Source organism: Bos javanicus, chromosome 11 (genome assembly GCF_032452875.1).
Source record: "Bos javanicus breed banteng chromosome 11, ARS-OSU_banteng_1.0, whole genome shotgun sequence".
Classification (NCBI taxonomy): Eukaryota; Metazoa; Chordata; class Mammalia; order Artiodactyla; family Bovidae; genus Bos; species Bos javanicus.
In genome coordinates, this window is record NC_083878.1 from 99,764,337 (window position 1) to 99,785,569 (window position 21,233).

At 55.8% G+C, this 21,233-nt stretch overlaps 2 protein-coding genes across 8 annotated transcripts; one reads left to right on the forward strand and one right to left on the reverse strand.

Annotated features, from left to right (window-relative positions):
* Positions 1 to 1,706: 1,706 nt before the first annotated feature.
* C11H9orf50 (chromosome 11 C9orf50 homolog) lies at positions 1,707 to 9,481 on the reverse strand. 2 transcript variants are annotated; one of them, XM_061433822.1, is made up of 7 exons: positions 8,026 to 9,481; positions 7,620 to 7,713; positions 7,404 to 7,517; positions 4,432 to 4,592; positions 2,566 to 2,731; positions 2,292 to 2,412; positions 1,707 to 1,939 (listed from the first exon to the last, which is right to left on the reverse strand). In XM_061433822.1, the coding sequence occupies exons 1-7, from the start codon at positions 8,543 to 8,545 to the stop codon at positions 1,835 to 1,837; spliced, it is 1,281 nt and encodes a 426-aa protein (XP_061289806.1). In that variant the 5' UTR covers positions 8,546 to 9,481; the 3' UTR covers positions 1,707 to 1,834. The 2 variants fall into 2 exon arrangements, with proteins under 2 accessions (XP_061289806.1, XP_061289805.1); XM_061433821.1 differs by having other exon boundaries at positions 2,256 to 2,412; positions 8,026 to 9,479.
* NTMT1 (N-terminal Xaa-Pro-Lys N-methyltransferase 1) lies at positions 8,041 to 20,156 on the forward strand. Of its 6 annotated transcripts, none has more exons than XM_061433832.1 (4): positions 8,041 to 8,129; positions 17,867 to 18,080; positions 18,791 to 19,043; positions 19,767 to 20,156. In XM_061433832.1, the coding sequence occupies exons 2-4, from the start codon at positions 17,919 to 17,921 to the stop codon at positions 20,021 to 20,023; spliced, it is 672 nt and encodes a 223-aa protein (XP_061289816.1). In that variant the 5' UTR covers positions 8,041 to 8,129; positions 17,867 to 17,918; the 3' UTR covers positions 20,024 to 20,156. The 6 variants fall into 6 exon arrangements, with proteins under 6 accessions (XP_061289816.1, XP_061289818.1, XP_061289815.1 ...); XM_061433834.1 differs by lacking the exon at positions 8,041 to 8,129 and adding an exon at positions 10,142 to 10,212; XM_061433831.1 differs by lacking the exon at positions 8,041 to 8,129 and adding an exon at positions 12,496 to 12,656.
* The last annotated feature ends 1,077 nt before the right edge of the window (positions 20,157 to 21,233 follow it).

Here is a 21,233-nt window from a genome sequence, read left to right on the forward strand (position 1 = left end):
CACGACTGAGCGACTGAACTGAACTGAACTCTGCATATAAGTTACATAAGCAGGGTGACAATATACAGCTTTCACATACTCCCTTCCCAGTTTTGAACAGTTTTAACTATTGCTTCTTGACCTGCATACAGATTTCCCAGGTGGCAGGTAAGGAGGTCTGGTATTCCCATCTCTTTAAGAATTTTCCACAGTTTGTTGTGATTCACACAGTCAAAGGCTTTAGTGTAGTCGATGAAACACGTTTTTCTGGAATTCTCTTGCTTTTTCTATGATTCAGTGGATGTTGGCAATTTGATCACTGGTTCCTCTGCCTTTTCTAAATCCAACTTGAACATCTAAAAGTTCTTGGTTAATGTACTTTTGAAGCCTATCTTGGAGAATTTTGAGCATTACTTTGCTAGCATGTGGGATGAGTGCAATTGTGCGGTAGTATGAGCATTCTTTGGCATTGCCTTTCTTTGGGATTGAAATGAAACCTGACCTTTTCCAGTCCTGTGGCCACTGCTGAGTTTTCCAAGTTTGCTGGCATATTGAGTGCAGCAATTTAACAGCATCATCCTTTAGGATTTGAAATAGCTCAACTGGAATTCCATCACTTCCACTAGCCTTGTTCATAGTGATGCTTCCTAAGGCCACTTGACTTAGCATTCCAGGATATCTGGCTCTAAGTGAGTGATCACACCATTGTGGTCATCTGGGTGGTGAAGATCTTTTTTGTATAGTTCTTCTGTGTATTCTTGCTACCTCTTCTTAATATCTTCTGCTTCAGTTAGGTCCATATCATTTCTGTCCTTTATCGAGCCCATCTTTGCATGAAATGTTGCCTTGGTACTCTAATTTTCTTGAAGAGATCTCTAGTCTTTCCCATTCTATTGTTTTCCTCTATTTCTTTGCATTGATCACTTAGGAAGGCTTTCTTACCTCTCCTTGCTGTTCTTTGGAACGCTGCATTCAGATGGGACTATCCTTCCATTTCTCCTTTGTCTTTCGCTTCTCTTCTTTCCTCAGCTATTTGTAAGGTCGCCTCAGACAACCATTTTGCCTTTTTGCATTTCCTTTTCTTGGGCATGGTTTTGATCACAGTCTCCTGTGCAATGTCACAAACCGCCATCCATGGTTCTTCAGAGCATCTGTCTATCCGATCTCATCCCTTGAATCTACTTGTCACTTTCACTGCATAATTGTAAGGGATTTGATTTAGGTTATATCTGAATGGTCTAGTGGTTTTCCTTACTTTCTTCAATTTAGGTCTGAATTTTGCAATAAGGAGTTCACGATCTGAGCCACAGTCAGCTTCTGGTCTTGTTTTTGCTGACTATATAGAGCTTCTCTATCTTCGACTGCAAAGAATATAATCAGTCTGATTTCGGTGTTGACCATCTGGTGATGTTCATGTGTAGAGTCGTCTCTTGTGTTGTTGGAAGAGGGTCCTCTTCCAACAACAAGCAGCCTTTGGTTCCAGTCAAAGATGGATGCTGGGGGGGTGGTGGTTTAGAGCAGGCGGCTGTTCAGGTGTGGGCTGATCTAGGTTGACAGAGGCTTGGTCCTAGGTTTGAGGTGTATGGCAGGGTCTCCCACCTCCCAGAATGGTTCACTTGGAACAAGCCTGACCCCTAAAGATGCCTCACTTCCTCATCTTCTGTGACCCTACCCCTTCCACACCCCCTGGTCCAGGACCCCCAAAGACTAGCAACCAGGCACCTGGAGAGGTTTGCAGGGTGAGACCCGGCAGCAGATACCAGCCACCTGGGATGTGCTTTTATTTGTGGGTTAGGGAAGGCCTCTCTTCACCCCTCACCCATGTCCATGGCTGGGCTTGGACACCAGTGACCATTCACCTCTGGGTGCGATGCGATGCTGAAGGCAGGAGGAGCTGGTACCCCTTAGGGCGGCCTCTTTTCAGGATCGTGTGCAGCACCAAGCTGGGCAGGAAGGACTCCTAGAGCAAGAAGGAGGGCCACTTTCAGGGGCCTCTGGGCAGGAGATGGGGTTTCCTGGGCCCAGGGAGTTCTACACTGCAGCCCGAGGGGGCAGACACCGCGGTGGGCCCCACTGTACAGATGCAGAAACTGACATAAGAAAGCCTCCACCTACAGCAGGGTAGGAGCTGGAGTCTGACCCCAGGCGGTCCAGCCTGAAAGCCCAGCCCTTAGGCAAGCACATACAGAGGTTTTACCCAGAGACCACGCCACCCCACTGGGCACCCTCCCACCAGGCAGGGCGCTCCACGCGGCTGGCCACCGGCAGGTGCTCACCAGCTTCTGGCTCCAGGAACAGGACGATTTGCCCACCTGCTCCAGGAAGGCTTTGAGGTCCCCCCGCTGCCTCTGGGCGGTGGCCCTGGGGATGAAGGGCAGGCTGCTGCTCATGGAAGTGTCCTCAGGGAGGTGGCCATTCGGCTCCAGGGTGGACCTGAGGGGGACAGGCGCCCATGAGCTGCGTGGACCCCGAGTCCCAGGTCCATGCATGGCTGGCAGGACCCTCCAGGGCCCAGACCACCGCTGGACAGGGTGGTTTACAGGGGGAGGAGGCGCGTGAATCCCGCCCCCTTCCACAAAGCCTCACAGGCCAGGGAAGTCCCAGCTGAAGGGGCTGGCCGCGGTCTCCTCCTTGGCCCTCGCATACAGGGCTTTGGGCAAGCTCTCCAGCCATCTTCCGACACTCCCGAACACCCGATCCGATGCTGTTGACCGGGGCTTGGCTGTCCTGTTCTCGAAGATGCCCTGCCGGGCTGAAGGAGAGAGGGCATGGGTGAGATCTCTTCCCCAGGCGGGGCCACCTGTACCCCACCCTCCCCCCTCTTCCCTGTGACAGGCAGAGCCCTGTCTCCATGGCAACCCAAGGCTCCCCAGCGCCTTCTGGCTGCCTCCAGAGAAGGCTCTGGTTTTAAAACTATCCTGCATGACTGTTTCTGCCTTTCTTATCCAAGCTCTGCACTGCCCCCCACCCTCTCCCCACACACCCACTCCAGCTCCAGCCCCAAACAGGTTCCCCTTTTCCCACTATGGGAAGCCCAGTGGCCCCACCAGGGAATCCAAGCAATGATTCTGAGAATCCTACAGGGCTGGAGTCTTTCCTGCCCAACAGCTGCCCCTCTGGCTGGTCAGGAAGCCTGAAATCCCCGCTCTGGTGCCCTGAGGGGATGGCCACAGCCCCTGTGCCCAGCAACTTCCCAGGAAGTGTCTCCCGTGCCAGCCAGCTGCCATTCCCAAGAAACTTTCTCCAGCCCCCGTCCCCTCCTTTTCCTGGGATTCCCAGCAGTGGCTGGGGTAGACTCTGACTTCTCAGCTGCTTGTCATCTGCTCTTGGAGCCTTGGCTTCCCCCATCAAACAAAACTGGGCAAAATTTCAGCTTCCACCTCCAACTTCCTGTGATCCTGACGGGGCTGGGTCAGGCTCCTCCTGAATTGGCCAAGGTCCTGGATTTTGAGGACTTTACCCCCAGCGAGGGCAGGAGGAGAAGGGGGCGACAGAGGATGAGGTGGTTGGATGGCATCATCGACTCAATGGACATAAATTTGAACAAGCTCTGGGAGTTGGTGAAGACCAGGGAAGCCTGGTGTGCTGTAGTCCATGGGGTCACAAAGAGTCGGACATTACTAAGCAACTGAAAAATAAAAATCCCCAGCAAGGCTTTAGAGCAGCTGTTCTCTGAAAGTGCACACAGTTGATGCTTAATAAATAGATGAGGCTGTTGGATTGCTGGATCCTGAGAAGAGAAAGGGCCGGGCAGATGGGGAAAGGGGGCCTTGGGAAGGGTTCATACTAGAGCGAGGATGTGTATTCTTCCTGCTTGCCTCTTGTGACACCCACTTCAGAAAACAGTGGAAACTGCCACCACCGATATGACCACATCCGTCACCCAAAGAGCCGAGAGCACAGTTCTCCCCGGGGAAACTGGGACTGATGGTTGGTTCCGAGCTTCCTTGCTGGACCAGGCAGTGCCAGCCTCCCGCAGAGGTGTGATCTTCTAGAACTTTCTGGACACCTCCCCAGCCAGGCCCCTGAGGTCTGCCTTCATGGATCTGGGAAACGCTTTGGGTATTTCAATTCCCACCTTCTCCAGCCCCTGGAGGCCAGGTGCGGGGTCTGCGGGCTGTGGGTGCGGGTCCCGGGTGGGCAGGGGATACAGTGTGTGGGAACCCTTGGCAGTGAGCAATCCTTGCGTGGTGGCCAGGCCTGGGCAGACCCTGCTCTCTGGGCCCAGCTGCTCCCTGGCACCATCTGCCTTGAGCCACCTCTGCTGAACCTCAGACCCTCTACACCGTCCTTGAAGGTCACCCTAAGAGCTTCTGGAAAGGCCAGTTTAGGGGCCTCCTCTGCAGGCTCAGTGGCCTCTTGGCCTTTGCAGTACCAGGGCCCAGCCTCTGCTGGCCAGGGTTCAGGCTGGAACTTTCTGGAGTCCTGGAGCTCCCCCTCCTGTCTGCTCACCAGCACAGCTGCGTTCCCAGTAACGGAGTGCTGTGTCCCTCAGCGTCTCGTCAGCGAATCGCACTCGGAAAGGGCAACATCGCCTGCGGTGCCCTGAGCCTTCCCCCGAGGAGTTGTGGGTGAGCACAGCCTTGAGCTTGGGGGCCTGTGTAGCCTGGGGCCTGGTGAGAGAGATGAGAGGCTCAGCCACCAGCCTCCCCGGCATGCCACCCCGGCAACACACACGTCCACCAGAGCTCTCTGTGGGATCCTGACCATCAGAGCAGGTCCCTCCTGAGCACTTCCTGCCCCCCAAAGCAATGGATCAAGCACGTAACAGGCATCAGCCCACCAAACCCACACAACCCTGTGAAACACGATTATTAGTCCCATTTTACTGATGAGGAAACCGAGGCACAGAGGTTTTTTGATTTTTTTTCCCCCCAATTTGCCCAAGATCGCACAGCTGGTTAGGGGTGGGACTGGGCTATGAATCCTGGTTCAACAGCAGGCAATCTTGTATATCAAGCAATTTAGCAGAGAGAAGAAGGATATGAACTCAGGAGTTGGGCGGTCCCTGGGTTTCAATTCTAACTCTTGGAGCCTCAGTTTCTTTGTCTGTAAAATGGGATCATCATGCCCACAGTACAGGGCCGGGAAGACGTGAAAGAGACTGCAAAGCACCCCCCACACCCCCAGGGTCTGCAGGGCCAAGGGTAAACATCTCTGAGAACTGTTCCTCATAGTCATCAATTTCAACTATGAACCATCCCAGTCCTGTGACATTGGGCAGACCACCAGCAGATTTCCCCTTTAAATTATGTACTATGTGTTGTGGGCAGGATAACAACATCCTTATAAGAGTTTGCATGAGTATGTGCTAAGTCTCTTCAGTCATGTCAGACTCTTTTGCGACCCTATGAACTATAGTCCGCCAGGCTCCTCTGTCCATGGGATTCTCCAGGCAAGAATACTGGAGTGGGTTGTTGTGCCCTTCTCCAGGGGATCTTCCTGACCCAGGGATCAAACACATCTTTTTTGTCTAACTGCATTGATAGGCAGCTTCTTTACACTAACATCCCCCCTAGAAGTGCGCTAAGAGTTTGTTGAGTATCAGATAAAATGTGAGGCATCTAGTTTGGAGCCTGGCCAGGGGCCTGGGCTCAGTAAAGGGGATCTGTGATTATTACATTTATTGTTATTCATTTCAGCCACCAGAGCAAGGCTGCAGGATGGTGTGCTTGATCCATCAATGGCTCTGTTATTCAGAAATGCCATGTTCGATCTTAAGCACATGCCTATGGCTATACCCGTCTCCATTTATCTGACCACATCTTTATGTCCATGTGGACACAGAGAGGACACTTTTCATGAGTCCCTTAAAGAGTCCGGGAGCCAGGAGATGACCAAGACAGAGTCGGCTACATGCACTGGGACCTAGTTACGCAACGGTGGTGCGTATCCATAGGCGGTGTCTTCCTAGAGCACTGAGTCAAGAAGGGTTCTGAGGCTCAGTGGGGGAAAGTGCTGTGCTCAACTAGCAATGTCTGCCATGGGCCCAGGATGAGAAGGAATGGCGTGTCTGGTGTATGTACTGTCCCAGTCTTTAAACTCAAGGACGATGCTCTTCACCTTTCATCCATGGTTAAGCAGGGGGAACTACTTCTGCATTATTTTCTCCCTCCCTTAGAGCTACTGCATCCAGGTCCAGCTAAGTGCTAGTGCCCAGGCTCTTCCTACTTCCATCCTTATTTTATTCCCTCCAATATTTGACATATGTGCTGTGCTCAGACACTCAGTCATGGCCGGCTCTCTGTGACCCCACGGCCTGTAGCCCACCAGGCTCCTCTGTCCATGGAATTTTCCAGGCAAGAATACTGGAGTGGGTTGCCATTTCCTTTTCCATTGACTTCTTCCCTGGTGGCTTCTTCCCTGGGTCTTCCCTGGTGGCTCAGAGGTTAAAGCATCTGCCTGCAATGCAGGAGACCTGGCTTCAATCCCTGGGTTGGGAAAATCCCCTGGAGAAGGAAATGGCAACCCACTCCAGTATTCTTGCCTGGAGAATCCCATGGACGGAGGAACCTCGTGGGCTACAGTCCACAGGGTTGCAAAGAGACACGACTGAGCGACTTCACTTTCTCCATTGACATATAGTAAAAGTGAATCAAAGTTAGAGGAAGAGATGGATGAATGAATGGCAGGTGGGTGAAAGAATGGGTTGGTGGGTGGGTGGGTGGATGGACTGATGGATGAAATAGTGAAAAGGTCTTTTTTATTTGGCACACCACTTGGCTTGGAGGACCTTAGTTCCCCAACCAGGGGTAGAATCCAGGCCACAGAAGTGAAAGCATTGAGTCCTAACCACTGGACTGCCAGGGAACTCCCACAAAGGTCTTAATATAAGGTTTGGATCTTAGGAGGATAAGTAGATGTATGGATACATGGGTGGATGAATGATTATGCAGGTGAGTATATAGACTGGCTTCATGATTAGATTAGTGATGGATAGTATCCTGGATTTACAAGTGGATGGAAGGATTGGTAGATGATCAATCATTGACTTCATGGATAGGTGGATAGAATTGTGGGAGTTTGTGAGTAGCTGGCTGGCTGGCTGGCTGGAGAGATGGATTAATGAATCAACAGGAGACCTGATTCATGAGTGGATGGATGGATGGAGAGATTCGTGAATAGATTGTGAAAGACCTGGTTCACAGATGTATGCAATGGTGGATGGGTGAATAGGAGAATGAATATATGAATGGATTCATCAGTGAATTATGAATGTGTGTAAAAGACCTGATTAATGAATGGGTGGATGGATTCATAGATGTTGATGGATGACCCTTAAACAGGTTGGGAGAAGACTTGATTCATGGATGGACATATAGATGGATAAACAGGTGGACAGATGGATAAATTCTGGAAAGACAGAGGAAGGAAAGAAATGTTCTTTCTCCCCACCCCCCTGCCCCCATCCTCCCACAACTCACTGATTGGCCTTGACCGTGGTGAACTGCGGGTAATCTCTACTCAAGGGCCCCAGGGCAGGTATCTGATGAAGCAAAATCTTCTTAAGGCTATTCTTGAGGTAGGATGATTGGCCCCTTGAAAACAAACAGGCCACACCTCATATGAGTGATCAGGGTCCTCCATGGTCAGAGCGTTGATGACAACCCTGTCCCCACGAAGAGGTCACTGACGCTTACCCAAGCTCTGGGAGGAAGTGGGAGCTGGAACACCGAGGAGGACTTCCGTTGAACTCTGACGCAGAATGCCTTTGATGTTGAGATGCTGAGGGTGCTGGGGTGGGGGTGGGGGGCAGGATGAAGTAGAAAGAGTTATGAGCCTTCGCTTGGGGACAGTCTTTATTAGAGTCTTCCTGGTTGCATGGCCTTGGGCCTCAGTTTATTCATCTGTACAATGGCAGGGCCGCCCTCAAGCAGTGGTTGTCAGGATTCTGCCAGCCCTACTTCACTAATACAAGCATCCTTCTATGCCAGGTGGTGTGACCCCCCCACCCGACCACCCCCACTCCGACCACCCTCACCACCGGAAATGACGCAGCCCCGCCTTGCCCCGCCCCCTGGGGGGGGGGAGCCATAGGGGCCTCACTCGGTGGGAGAAGCCGTTCCGCAGAGTCAGCCCTGAACTGTCGCAGGAACTGCCGGAACCGGCCCGGGAGAACTTCTCCTAGGAGGGAGCCCAAGGAATCGGAGGTCTCCTTGGCCGAGCCCCTGCGAGGGTCCTTGCGCTGTCCGAGCTCGGGGCATGCGGGCGCCGATTCGGGGGGCTCGCCGGCCAAGAGCAGGGGCGGCAGCAGCAGCAACCTCAGCCCTGTCCGGCTCTTCGCCGGCCGCTGGGCCACGGTGGGCAGGACCGGCAGGCGGGACCGGGAGCGCCTGAAGCCCAGCCCGGGATCGGAGTGCAAGGACTCACACTGGGGGGCCTGCCACCGCTCGGCGCCGCTCTCAGAGGCCCTCGAGACCCCGAAGACCCCCGCGTCCGAGGCTGCTCGGAGCTCGGGCCGCAGCAGCCTGGGCAGCAGCGGGTCTCTGCGCCGGCGATCGCCACCGCCGGGGAGTCCCTCGGGCGCCACCTGCTGGGCCCAGAAGCTGGGGCGACGCCGGGGCATGTCTGGCCCTGCGCTCAGCTCAGGGCATCCTCACGCCAGTGAGGGGCGGAGGGCGGGTGCCGTGGGAAGTGGACAGGAGGGCGTAGACCAGCCACCCCCGCCAGGCCATAGCGCCCAGAGCGCGGCAGTGTGGTTCGGGGGGTTCCACCACTGGCCCGCCAGACAGTAAAAGTGGCTTCAGGCTAGAGTGCCCCGATCCTGTTTCCTCACCAGAAAAAACGGTGACGGTGAGAGCACTCACATTCTCAAGTTGCTGTGACGTTTAAATGAGCCAGCGGATGTAAATGGCTTAGAATAATGCCAGGCACATTGTACGTGCTTAACAAAGCCTAACTGCTATTATTATTTTAAAATTATTATTTAGGATTTACTCTCAGCTCCATTACTTATTGGGGCTTCCCTGGTGGCTCAGACAGTCAAGAATCCCCCTGCAATGGGGGAGACCTCGGTTCCATTCCTCGGTTGGGAAGATCCCCTGGAGAAGGGAATGGCTACCCACTCCAGTATTCCTGCCTGGAGAAGTCCGTGGACAGAGGAGCCTGGCGGGCTCTACAGTCCATGGCATCCGTAAGGAGTCGGACAGTACTGAGCGACTTTCACTGCCCTTACTTATTAGCTGTACCCTTGCGGGAGCCAGTTAATTGCTCTCAACGCCCTTATCTATAGAATGGGGATAACCCAGGGCCTGCTCTTTTGTGAGAATGAAACCGCACCATGTGGAAAGCACTTAACACCTGGAGTGTTCAACTTGCTCTGCTGTTACTAGCTCTCAGGTAGAAATCGGGAAAGCTGGAACCAGCTTACAGGGGTGGCTTGCCCTGCAGTTGCCCATTCCTGCTGGAGCCCGAGTCCCTTGGGTGGGAGCTTCTTGAAAATACAGATGCCCCAGATTCCGATTCACTGGGGGCAGGTCAAGACACTTATTTTTAACAAACTTCCCCTTTGGAGACAGAGCCCCAGACCCACCCCGCACCCACCAACAACCCCCGCCACAAACACACATACCACCCGCCCCAGCTTCTGACACTGGGATCTGAGCCTGCTTCCTCCCTACCACACCCCACTCCCCAGATTGCTGTCAGCTCTGAACCAGCTTCCCAGGTGGCACCGTGGTAAAGAATCTGCCTGCCAAGCAGGAGACCCAGGTTCAATCCCTGGATTGGGAAGATCCCCTGGAGGAGGAAACGGCAACCCACTCCAGTATTCTTGCCAGGAGAATCCCATGGACAGAGGAGCCTGGCAGGCTGCAGTCCATGGGGTCGCAAAGAGTCAAACATGACTGAGTGTGCACCCACGCACACGTGCACTGACCAGCTGCTAGTGTCACACTCACCCTAGTGGGGCTGTGGGGGGTGGGGCCAGAGACAGCCCCCTGAGTTTAGAGCCCCCTAACAGGTGGGCTGGTCTTTGGGAGAGCCCATCTTCCCGGCCTGGTCCCTCTGCTGGCCCCTCCCTGCCGCCTCCATGCCTTTCCAGAGTAATTGTGACCCGCCTGGCACTCAGGGCCAAGTAGGCTGGGTGCGGGGCAGAGGGCTGGGCTGTCATGCTCAGGATGTCAAGGCTGCAGTCATAAAGGGGTGTGGGACTCCCTGCCAAGGCAACCAGGCCCAAGGCAGGGATGAAGGGCTGGGGGGTTCAGTTACCCTCTCTGGGCCTGGGAGGCTCAGGTGGGTCAGGTTCGGGCTGGGGTGACTCTGGAGTTAGAACTCGGAAGTCTGGGCAGTAAGAATGCGGTGGGCCTGGAAGCTGTGAGAACCAGCTTTGAGCCTGTGCTGTGCTTCTGCATGCTGTGTGATGCTGGTTAAGTCTCTCCTTTCTCAGGGCTCCATGATAAAATGGACAGCTGGGCTCCATCTGTGACTCTCAGTTGGGAGAGGGCAGGGAGGAAGCTTGTATTGTAAAACTAGAGTGAGGAACAAGGGTAGTTTGGGCAGTGATTTCGCTGGCCTGATAGGATTTTACAATTTGAAAATGGAGAAAAAGATGACTTTGAATTCACATTACAAGATGTCTGCCTGGAGGAGGCATCCCAGACAATATAATGGATTTCTTTTCTTTTTTTTTGAAATTAGTTATTTATTTGGCTGTGTTAGGTCTTGGTTGTAGCATGCGGGCTCTCCATTGCCTCAAGCGAGATCTCTTGTTGAGATGTACGATATTTTGTTGTGACTTGTTGTGACCTACGAACCCTCCAGCTGGGGCATGCAGACTCATTTTTCTCCTCAGCATGTGGGATCTTAGTTCCCCCACCAGGGATTGAACCCATGTCCCCTGCACTGCAAGGCAGATTCCTAACCCCTGGGCCACCAGGGAAATCCCAATGTAATGTATTTCTGCAAAGGCTCCTCAACCAGGGATGGAAGAACATCCTTCCTTAGGAAGTTAGAATATTGAGTGAGGAGGGTGAGAAATTTTTTCTGTTTATTTTAAGGGTATGTGAATTTTTAGAAAATGAACGAGGAACACCAGACTACCTAGATGATTTCTAAGAAAGCCTCCAGCCCATATATGCTGAACACATTTATTGAGTATCTATTACGGGCGAGGCCTGGGAATTCAGTGATGCAAGAGGCTTTGGAATTCAGTGGCCCAGCCAGACCTGGAAAAGTCTTGGAGTCCAGATGCAGGGAAGGGACTTTGTCTTCCATGGACAGGAAAGAAAGAAAAAAAAAAAGGTAGAGGTGGATTTTTAGGCACCCCCCGCAAAGATCTAGACTCAGAGCCACACTCACAAAGATTATAGAAACTTCCTGATTGAGGCTGCCCAAGATCTATCCTCCTGCCGTAGAGGTGTGGAAAATGAAGCTTGGGAGAGGGGTCCAAGGCCAGGGAACCAAGTCTAAACTGGTGTGCCCTAGGGAGTCGGACATGACTGAGCGACTGAACTGAACTGAACTGAAGGGAGGATGCTACATAATATGGACAGATCTGGGGACTCAATAGCAGGTCGGGGGACCTCGCTGGTGGTCCAGTGGCTAAAACTCTGTACTCCCAATGCAGGGGGCCCAGGTTCAATCCCTTGTCAGAGAACTAGATCCCAAATGCAACAACTAAGAGCCCACATGCTGCAACTAAGATCCAGCTCAGCCAAATAAATATTTTTTTTAAAAAGGTGGGGCTTTTCAGGGCACCCCACTGCCCCACCATAGCTTTCACTTCATTACAGCAAACACACTGTAAGCTCCTCCTGTGTGCAGTGTCCAGGAGGCACTGTAAATCTAAGCCAGGGTGTCAGTCTAGGAAAAAAGAATTTATGATAAATATTGTGAATATTATGCTATACATGAATACCTTGACGAATATTATGAATCAGTTTCTATTTACTGACAGCCGGCTCCAAACACTGGGCTGAAGGCTCAACTCACAATATCTCACAGGTGTAACCCTCCGAGCATTGAGAAATGAGTAATTATTCTGTGCATCTGGCGGAAGAAGAGACTGAGGCTTGGAGAGGTTCCCAAGGTCTTCTACCTGCAAACTCACTTGTTCATCTCGACTGCTTCAGGGACCAATTCAGAATTTGTGTATGGGAGGAACCTAGGAGAGGGCAACCTTTTTGAAATGGAAACTTCATGGCCTTGTTCTGCTTATTTGGAGTGGCAACCCCTTGGCACTGTCAAGAGTATTTTTTCCTTTACTTGTTTTTTTTTTTGGATCTGTATATTTTAAGGATGTTAATTGTTACGGGTAGAGTCAAGGCAAGAATAAGGCTCTCTCCCCCGCCTCTTTTTTTTGTAACCCAGTGGAAGACCCACAAAACGCTCTTTTCAAGCCTCCTCCAAATGAGCTGGTGCACAAGCCGGAGGCGGGATAAGCTCTGCGTTTTGGCTCTTTAAAGGCAGTGAAGTTCTCGAGTTAGGGCAGAAGCCCAAGGGGTCAAGGGGGCGGGGGGGCGGAGACAAGTCGCGCGCGGGGCGGAGCCCGACGCAGCCCCGCCCCCAGAAGCGCGGAAGTGACGTAAGTGGGCAAAAGCGGCGCGCGCCGCGAGGTGTCGCTTCCAGCCAAGGTTGGACGGAGCTGGTCGTGGGCAGGTGGGGGGTCTTCGGCCCTGCCGCCCCTGTTTTCCGCTTCCCCGTCCTCTTCTCCCGCGTCCCGGGAGCCCCCACCCGGGGTGAGTAGCGCGAGGCGGAGCGGGGTGGGGGGCGGAGACAGCGGCCGCCGGGAGAGGGGAGGCCCCGGACCCCAACCGCCTGGGTCCCCTGAAGCCTCCCCGGTTCTTCACGTGACCCGAGCGCGAGCGGGCTCGGCCCCACGTGCGCGCTCGCGGAAGGTCCGCCGGCCGGCCCTGGGCCCCCGGGGTCCCGGGGTGGAGGAAGGCTGAGACCCCGCAAGCCTGATCAGGGCACTGCCCCCACGCCGAACCCCGCCGCCTCAAGTTCCTTTCCCTGTCTGAGCCTCAGTTTCCTCTCTGCCAGACGGGTAAGGCGCGCACCCTCAAAGGAGGGTGGGTGTGAGGATTCAGGAAGAGCGCTCGGATCACAGTCGGGCACAGGGTATCGTGCTCGTTACCCAGGCGCCGCTCTCATATTTCACCTTGGACCCGACCCCAGTGACGGCTCAACAGAGGTGCTATTTCAAAAGACAGCCCGCCGGCCCCCCGAGCCCTTGGAGCCAAGGTCAGCCTGTTGGCAGAGAGGCTGCCATAAATCTGAAGGCCCAGGCTCTGCTGCCCAGTCAGCTGCGACCTCTCTCTGGATCTGGTGCGTCTGTAAGACAAGGGTTAGAAACAACTGGTGTCAGAGGCCCTGCCGGTGGGGCCGGGCTGTACTGCACATGGTCTGGATGTAGAGTCTGCTCAGTGAGATGGCCTGAGCCCCTGGGAGAAAGGGGACCTTGAGCGGGGTCAGAAGTCTGGATTCTGTCCTTGTTCTGTTCCTGGTTTCCTGTGTGTGTGCATTGCTCCATTTTAGTGAATGGTTTTTCTGTGTGTACCAGAGACTATGGGAGGGTTGGAAGTAAATACATGTGGCATGCTTTGGTGGCGACCAGAAGCCCTGGAGTCACCAAAACCTTGGGGGTTTCTGTGCCTGCGTGCCTGGAGGCTCGCTCCCCTCTGCTGCCATTGGCAGAGTCATTTGAGTGACTGGATTGACCACCCTGAAGTAGCAGTGATAATCCCTTAGGTGTGACCAACACGCCACGGTTTATAGGGCCTTTCAGCACATTTTCTCATTAGATCTTCACATTTAGCAGAGAGAATTGATGAGCATCTCATTGGACAGAGGGGTTTTTTTTTTTTTTAAGATTAATATGTGCCCAGCAGTGTCTGGATCACTTTTCACTTTTATATCCACATTTAATCATCACAGCCCTCCTGTAAAGTCAATATTGTTCCCGTTTTATAGATAAAGACACCTACTTAACTGAGGTTGTGTCTTATCTGAGCTTACACAGCCAGTGAGAGGAGAGCCAGTGTTCGGACCTGGTTCATTCACCATCAGAGTTTAATCCCCTCCCCTCTTCCTTGCTTCTTCCTTGTTCCCTCCGTTACGACATGATTCCTTTAAATGTCAAGGTCCCCTGAATAATCTCATTTACAAGAATTCCACTTACAGGCAGGGACAGTTCAGACACCATTCTCTGTCATGGATCCTGGAAGAAGAGTAGTTGCTGGGGCGGCTGCCCAGGGTCGCCCTAAACACCTTGGGGTGGGGCCCAGACACATTCCACTCTGAGAAGCAGAAGTTCCATAATGAGCAAAGGGTCTCTTTTCTCCTCCGAGCTCATTTAGAGCACTCACGAAACCAGACTGTGTCCAGGCCCCTTCGCATCCCTGCAGCCACGTGGCTCCTTCCTATGATCTGGACTGAGTGTAGGAGGACTTCTTGGAGTTTGATCAATAACACTGCTGTCCCCACTGACTCCTAGGGACCTCCTGTCCACCCCAGTCTGGATGCCAGGAGGTACAGTGTAGACAGGGCCCAAGAAGTCATGTTTACTAATGAATCTAAGCTGTTAGAATAAATGTCAAAGTCACCCTTGCCATTTCCCAGGCTGGATGTGCCTCCCTGGCTTATTCCCAGACTCTGCCTGTAAGTGGAATTCTTGTCAATGAGATTATTCAGGGGACCTTGACATTTAAAGGAATCATGTTGTACGGCTTTTGGTAAAGCAAAAAATTATACTGTCAGTAAAGGGCTTCAGTGTTATCAGATTGGAACGGTTACATCTTTGTAGGATTTTCTGAAAAGTACAGAATGGCTGTAGCCGCACAAAGGTCCTTCTTTGATTCTTGAGCAACCAGTTAGTAAATTGCCCCCTTGTATCAGGTCTGAGGCTAATGGTGTGTGAGGCAGTGTCCCTGCGCCCAGGAGCCTTGTCTGCTGGGAGGAAGGGCAAACAACAGGCAGAGGGAGAGAGTGCACCCCGGGGGCGTCTGGCCCACAATTATTCTGTTCATTTGATCGGCAGGGAATTTTGTTGAATACCTATGAGCTGTGTGGAATGCAAGAGAAATACAATGATACATTCCGGGGTGTCACCAGTGCTTTCTCAGGCAGTTCCCAGTCCTGTGGGGAGAGAGAGACAAGCACAGAACCGGAAGTGTATCTGAGGGGGACAGGGTCGAACCACCTGCAGTTTGTCTGCGGGGGAGCAAGCTGTGTGGTGTGGAAGAGCTGGCTTTGGCGCGGTCCTTCCTGGGTGGCGGTCAGGGCCCGGTGGGACGCTGTGACAGAGTTGCCGTGGCCCCTGTTGCCAGGGCCGGGGAGCCCACTTGGCCTTGCCGACCCCACCCACATAAGCCACCCCCAAACCCAGTCAAGTTACATGGTGATGTTCAAGCTGGCGGCCCCTCCGTCAGTTGCCAGGGAGCCACTGCCGCAGCTAGTGTGCTTGGGGACTGGGGGGTCTCTGCATCCTTTCGCTTCGCGTGTCCCTCAGGGTTGGGGGGACAAGAGCCCATTCTCACAAGCAGCATGCGAAGTCCTCGTTCTGATTGGGCGGGGGGGTAGTAGCTTCAGGGGTTGGGACACGGGTGTGGGACACTGCCATGATTGGGGTGGGTGGACAGTATTTGGAACCCAGGCCCCCCCAGCCTGTTACCCCAGAGGGCTCTTGGGTGGGTACAGTAACTGGAGCCAAAGTCACCGCGGTCCCAGGCCCTGCGCCTGCCCAGGAAGCGGGGGATCTGTCTGAGAGCTGACTCAGGAGCCCGTGGAAGGACTGGAGCAGGGGCCTCCAGGAGCAGAAGGGGCCTCCGAGGGTGGGACTTTGGCCAACCCGGTTGTGCTAGTAGATCTCTCGGCCCTCCTCTGTTCCTCGGAAGGCCAGCGTGTGAGAAAGCCTGGATCCGTGGAGGAGGCGGCCCCCTGCCCAGCAGCTCTCACCTGCCAGGCCGGGCCCTCCCTGGTGACCGCACTCGCTGGTGGGGTCTCTGGAAGGGGCTGGCCATGGCAGAAGTGGAACTGCATCGAGGAGCCGTGTCTCTGAGTTGTTTGCGCAGGGCACGCCTGCTGCTTCTGGAAGGTTCCTTCTGGGACAAGTTCAGAATACAGGTGTTGGGTTGGAGGCTGGCGACAGACACGGGAGTGAAAGATCTTCAGCACGCCTCATGTTTTGTCTCCCTTCTCTCCTCCTAGTCTCCAGGCTGCGTCCTGAAGGCCCGTGCTGTCCGCAGGGCACTTTCCCATTACTTCCCTTGAGGCATTCCTTGGTCTTAGGGGGTTCTCAGCTCTTTTGCAGGACTGTACCGGCTGGGTGGGGTGGGCTTAACTTCAGCCCCGTGGAGTTCTGTAAAGGGGGCAGAGTGAAGCCCCCGGAGCTCAGAGGCGCACAGCTTTCCTGTAGGACGGGGGCGGGGGGTGCTGCCACCCCTGCACCGAGTGACCTGTGTGCCCTCGCAGGCCAGATGGTCAGTCAACAGCTCATTTCAGAAAGAAACACACGCTCTGAAGGCAGCAGCCGTGGGGTGTGGGTAAGGACGTGGGAGGAAGGCACCTCGGCGGGTCAGGGCAGGCCTCTGGGGGGAGATGGCACTCAAGCTGCGACGCTGAGGTGACAATGAGCCGCCCACGCGGGGGGGCTAGGGCCTGGCAGGTGCACGGGCCTCCTGGCCTAGGGTAGGGACCCTGACCTGGCCCCGCCTTCCCACGCTGCCCCCGCTCCGTCCCCAGGATGGGTCCCCGCACACCCTCACCCTTCAGAAACTCACCCGATCGCTTCCCCGTTGGTGACACATGGCAACCAGCCGGGCCAGCCCTCTGTGTGGCATGCACGCCACGCCGTCTCTGCTCTGCCCCTGTCACCATCCAGAGTGTTCCTTGTTCTCAGGGCCCGGCTCAGGGCTTGCCTTCTCTCAGCTGCTGCCCCGCCTGCCACTCGGAAGGGACTTCTTCATCCCTCGAGTTCCCATAGCACTTTCTGTCTCAGCGAGAGGCCTCGTTTCTGCCTTGTGTTTGCACTGGTTCCATTCGGGGAGCAGGCTGTATCTGGACCAGCCCTGTGCACGGAGAGCATCTGTAGACCAGTGTTGTCCATGGGGAGAGGTGACCCTCCCTGCCCCGTGTGGCGCAGCCCAGCTGGCGGGTATGGGGCGCTGTGGGCCTCTGTTCTGCTCTGGGGGCCTGGCCATCTGCTGGTCCTCTCACCCGGGAGTCCACTCAGCTGCCAGCACCGCCTTCTGGAATCTCACGTCTCAGGCCACTTCCTGCTTAACCCGGAGTAGTTGCAGCTCGCTGCCCTTTGGGGTGAAGGCTGAGTTGGCAGCCATGACCTAGAGGACCCCGAGCTTCCCCTTGGAGGAGCCCCTCGCCCTCGCGTCTTCCCAGTCGCTGTGCGAATGTGTCCTCCTCCCTGGTGTCGGCTGCTGTGTCACGTCTCCTGGCGCCCGTCGTCTGCCCGCCCCTGTGCCCCTCTGTGGCCCTCACGCACGGTGGTGTGTGTCCACCTGCCTCTCTCCCTGTTCGCAGCACTGCACCCCATGGCGAGCCTGTCCACGTGCTCATGACCGAAGCTGGGAGGCGGGGTCCTCGGGGTCCCAGAGAGGAGGCTTCAGTTCCGTGCTTTGCTCTTCTTTAACTGTAGATCAGGATCCTGTCTACCGTGGGGTCAGAAGCCGCCAGGTCAGGTGTCCTGTCGGGAAAGGAAAGATGGAGAAGCCAGGACGCCGGGTCTCCTGCTCTGACATGAAGATAGCTTTGTGAAATGACTTGAATACGGCTCTTGTCAGGAGGCACTGCCCTCCGAGGGGTAGGAGCGGGCGGGGGTTGGAGGGGGCAGCCACTCCTTGGCATCAGACAGGATCATGTGACCAGTAGCAGCCATGCCAGGAGACTGGGGCCCGAAACCTGGCTGCTTCACCCACTTTCCTTTCCTTCTCAGGAACCACCAGTGCTGAGTTTGGTGCCTGGGCAGAGACGCGGCTGCTGACAGCATGACGAGCGAGGTGATCGAGGACGAGAAGCAGTTCTACTCCAAGGCCAAGACGTACTGGAAGGAGGTCCCTGCCACCGTGGACGGCATGCTCGGGGGGTATGGCCACATCTCCAGCATCGACATCAACAGCTCCCGGAAGTTCCTGCAGAGGTTTCTGAGGGTAGGCAGGTCCGGTGTGCTCTCCAGGAGGAGAGCCCACGTCCACCACCCAGGCCTTGACGAGCGGGTGGGGCGGGCCAGCTCGTAGGCTTTGCCGCAAGGTCCCCAGCCAGGAGCCGGCTGTCATGCTGGGGCCTCCTGGTGCTGGAACAGAGCAGCTTTCTCGCAGACTGTTCCATTTTTCCAGAGGCGGAAACCTTTGCTCTCTTGCCATGTTTGCAAATATCTGGGCTGTGGGTGTTGGCTGGTCTGCTGAACACAGACTCCCACTTTCTTGTCCTGCCACCGCCTCTGTGCCAGGCTGGCAGCGCTAGGGCCAGAGCCTCCCCAGGCCCGCCTCCCTGCCTCTCCCTCGGCACACACCGTGGCTGCTGTTGCCCCCTGCTCCACCCGCGTGCCAGCCTCCCAGGTGTGCTCACCGAGTGCCCTCTTCCTTCTTTCACTGCTTCTCTCCACGGCCCTTGTGAGCGAGAGGAGATGAGTGCATCTAGTCAAGTTAACACCTTTAAGTGGAGGTTGGCTTTCATCTCAGGAACATGTGACCCAGAAAACGGCTGTGCTGTGCTCACACCCACCGCCGGCGCCACCCACGCCAGCCACCAGCCTGTGCTGATCTGAGTAGTTCTGGGGGCTCACAAGGAAAGGCCCTTTGCAGAGGGGTCCCTCTGGCTTCTAACCCTTCTCTTCAGTCTGTCTTCTCTGCTGCTTCAGGAAGGCCCGAACAAGACGGGGACCTCATACGCCCTGGACTGCGGAGCCGGCATTGGGAGGATCACCAAGCGGCTGCTCTTGCCTCTCTTTGGAGTGGTGGACATGGTGGATGTAACAGAGGACTTCCTGGTCAAGGCTAAGACCTACCTGGGCGAGGAGGGCAAGAGAGTGAGGAACTTCTTCTGCTGCGGCCTGCAGGACTTCAGCCCCGAGCCACAGTCCTACGATGTGATCTGGATCCAGTGGGTGATAGGTGAGCCTGCCGCGCCTCTCTGCACCTTCCTACCCATCTCTGCTCCTGCGGGTGGGGGGCCAGAGGCTCCTCAACTCCTCCCTCCCGGGGCTCCACCTCAAAGGCTCATTTGTTTCCACATTTTGTTTCAACTCAGTATCTGCTGCGACCCATTTGGGGGCAGTTCTTTGCTGAAAAAAATATTTAATTTTCAAGTTTTAATTGCATTCAAAGAATGTGGAAATGAGTTTTTCTAAGGAAGGGGTTTTTAGGAGAAGTGGAAGCCTCAGCCGCCCGCTGTGCTGTCTGTGGGGAGCGAGCCCTGCCCTGCTGTCCTGGCCTGCACCCACTTAGCCTGATGGCACAATCGGGGTGCTCTTCTCGGGTTGCCCACCTGGCAGCAGGCCTCCCCACTGCAAGCTCGGTGGCCCAGGCCTGCCAGGAACCCACGGGGTCCAGCCCTGAGTTCTGTTTGGGGTTGTGATGTAGGTGAGGAACTCGGCTGGGTGCACGCCGCTGGCAAAGGTTAGGAGGGGAGGGTGGAGGGCAGGTGTGGGGCAGGTGGCTTCTGAGCCCATTTCCGCTCAAAGTGGGGTTTGGTGAACCCCCTCAGGGCTGTTGAGAGCCAGCGTGCCCTGTGTGTTCAGCACGGTCAGCACTCAGGAAGGTAGTAGTGGTGCCGAAGGCCAGGCAGGGGCCCAGCGGGGCCTGCCTCTCCCCGGTGACAGCCTCTGCTTTCCCCAGGCCACCTGACCGATCAGCATCTGGCTGAGTTCCTGCGGCGCTGCAAGCGGGGCCTGCGCCCCAATGGCATTATCGTCATCAAGGACAACATGGCCCAGGAGGGCGTCATCCTGGACGACGTGGACAGCAGCGTGTGCCGCGCCCTGGACGTGGTGCACAGGATCGTCCGCAGCGCAGGCCTCAGCCTCCTGGCCCAGGAGCGGCAGGAGAACCTCCCAGACGAGATCTACCACGTCTACAGCCTTGCCCTGAGATGAGCGGGCCGGCGGAGCGAGGGCCCGGTGTGGGGCCGGGGACTGGCGGCCGGGCGAGGCCCAGAAGCGCCACGTTGATGGTTCGGGAGTGTTGAGCGGGGTCACTAAATATACCTGTCTGCCGTCTACTGCCAAACAGGCTGTTTTTCAAAAAGGCATAAGAGACCCGGTCTGGAGGGGTGCTGCTGGATGGGGCGCTGAGGCTGCAGCGAGGTGGGGACTGGGCGACCCCGGGGCCCCTGTGCTCCTATCAGAAGCGAGAGTCCCTCACCTCCAGGACACTGGCTGGCCCTCCAGTCACAGGCCTGGCTGCCTCAGGAGGAACAGAATGACCCTTAATGAAGTTGCTGAGGACTGTGCCTCGGGGTAGGAGGGGAGCTGGGGCTGTGGGGCCTGCAGTTCCAGACCTCCTGGCTGCCAGAGCCCATGCGGCACCTGCTGAATCGTGGGGATGGGGGCATGTCCATGTTCCTGGTGCTGTTGGGAGATGGGGGGGTGTCCACGTTCCTGGTGCTGGTGGGGGATGGGGCATGTCCACGTTCCTGGTGCTCAGGGATGGGGCATGTCCACGTTCCTGGTGCTCAGGGATGGGGCATGTCCACGTTCCTGGTGCTGGTGGGGATGGGGCATGTCCACGTTCCTGGTGCTGGTGGGGATGGGGCATGTCCACGTTCCTGGTGCTCAGGGATGGGGCATGTCCACGTTCCTGGTGCTCGTGGGGGCTGGGGCATGTCCACGTTCCTGGTGCTCGTGGGGGATGGGGGCGTGTCCACGTTCCTGGTGGGGGATGGGGGCGTGTCCACGTTCCTGGTGGGGGATGGGGGCGTGTCCACGTTCCTGGTGCTGGTGGGGGCCGGGGCATGTCCACGTTCCTGGTGCTGGTGGGGGATGGGGGCGTGTCCACGTTCCTGGTGCTGGTGGGGCATGGGGTATGTTTACGTTCCTGGTGCTGGTGGGGGATGGGGCCGTGTCCACGTTCCTGGTGCTGGTGGCGGATGGGGGCGTGTCCACGGTCCTGGTGCTCGTGGGGGTGTGTCCACGTTCCTGGTGCTCGTGGGGGATGGGGGCGTGTCCACGTTCCTGGTGCTGGTGGCGAATGGGGGCGTGTCCACGGTCCTGGTGCTCGTGGGGGATGGGGCCGTGTCCACGTTCCTGGTGCTGGTGGCGGATGGGGGCGTGTCCACGGTCCTGGTGCTCGTGGGGGATGGGGGCG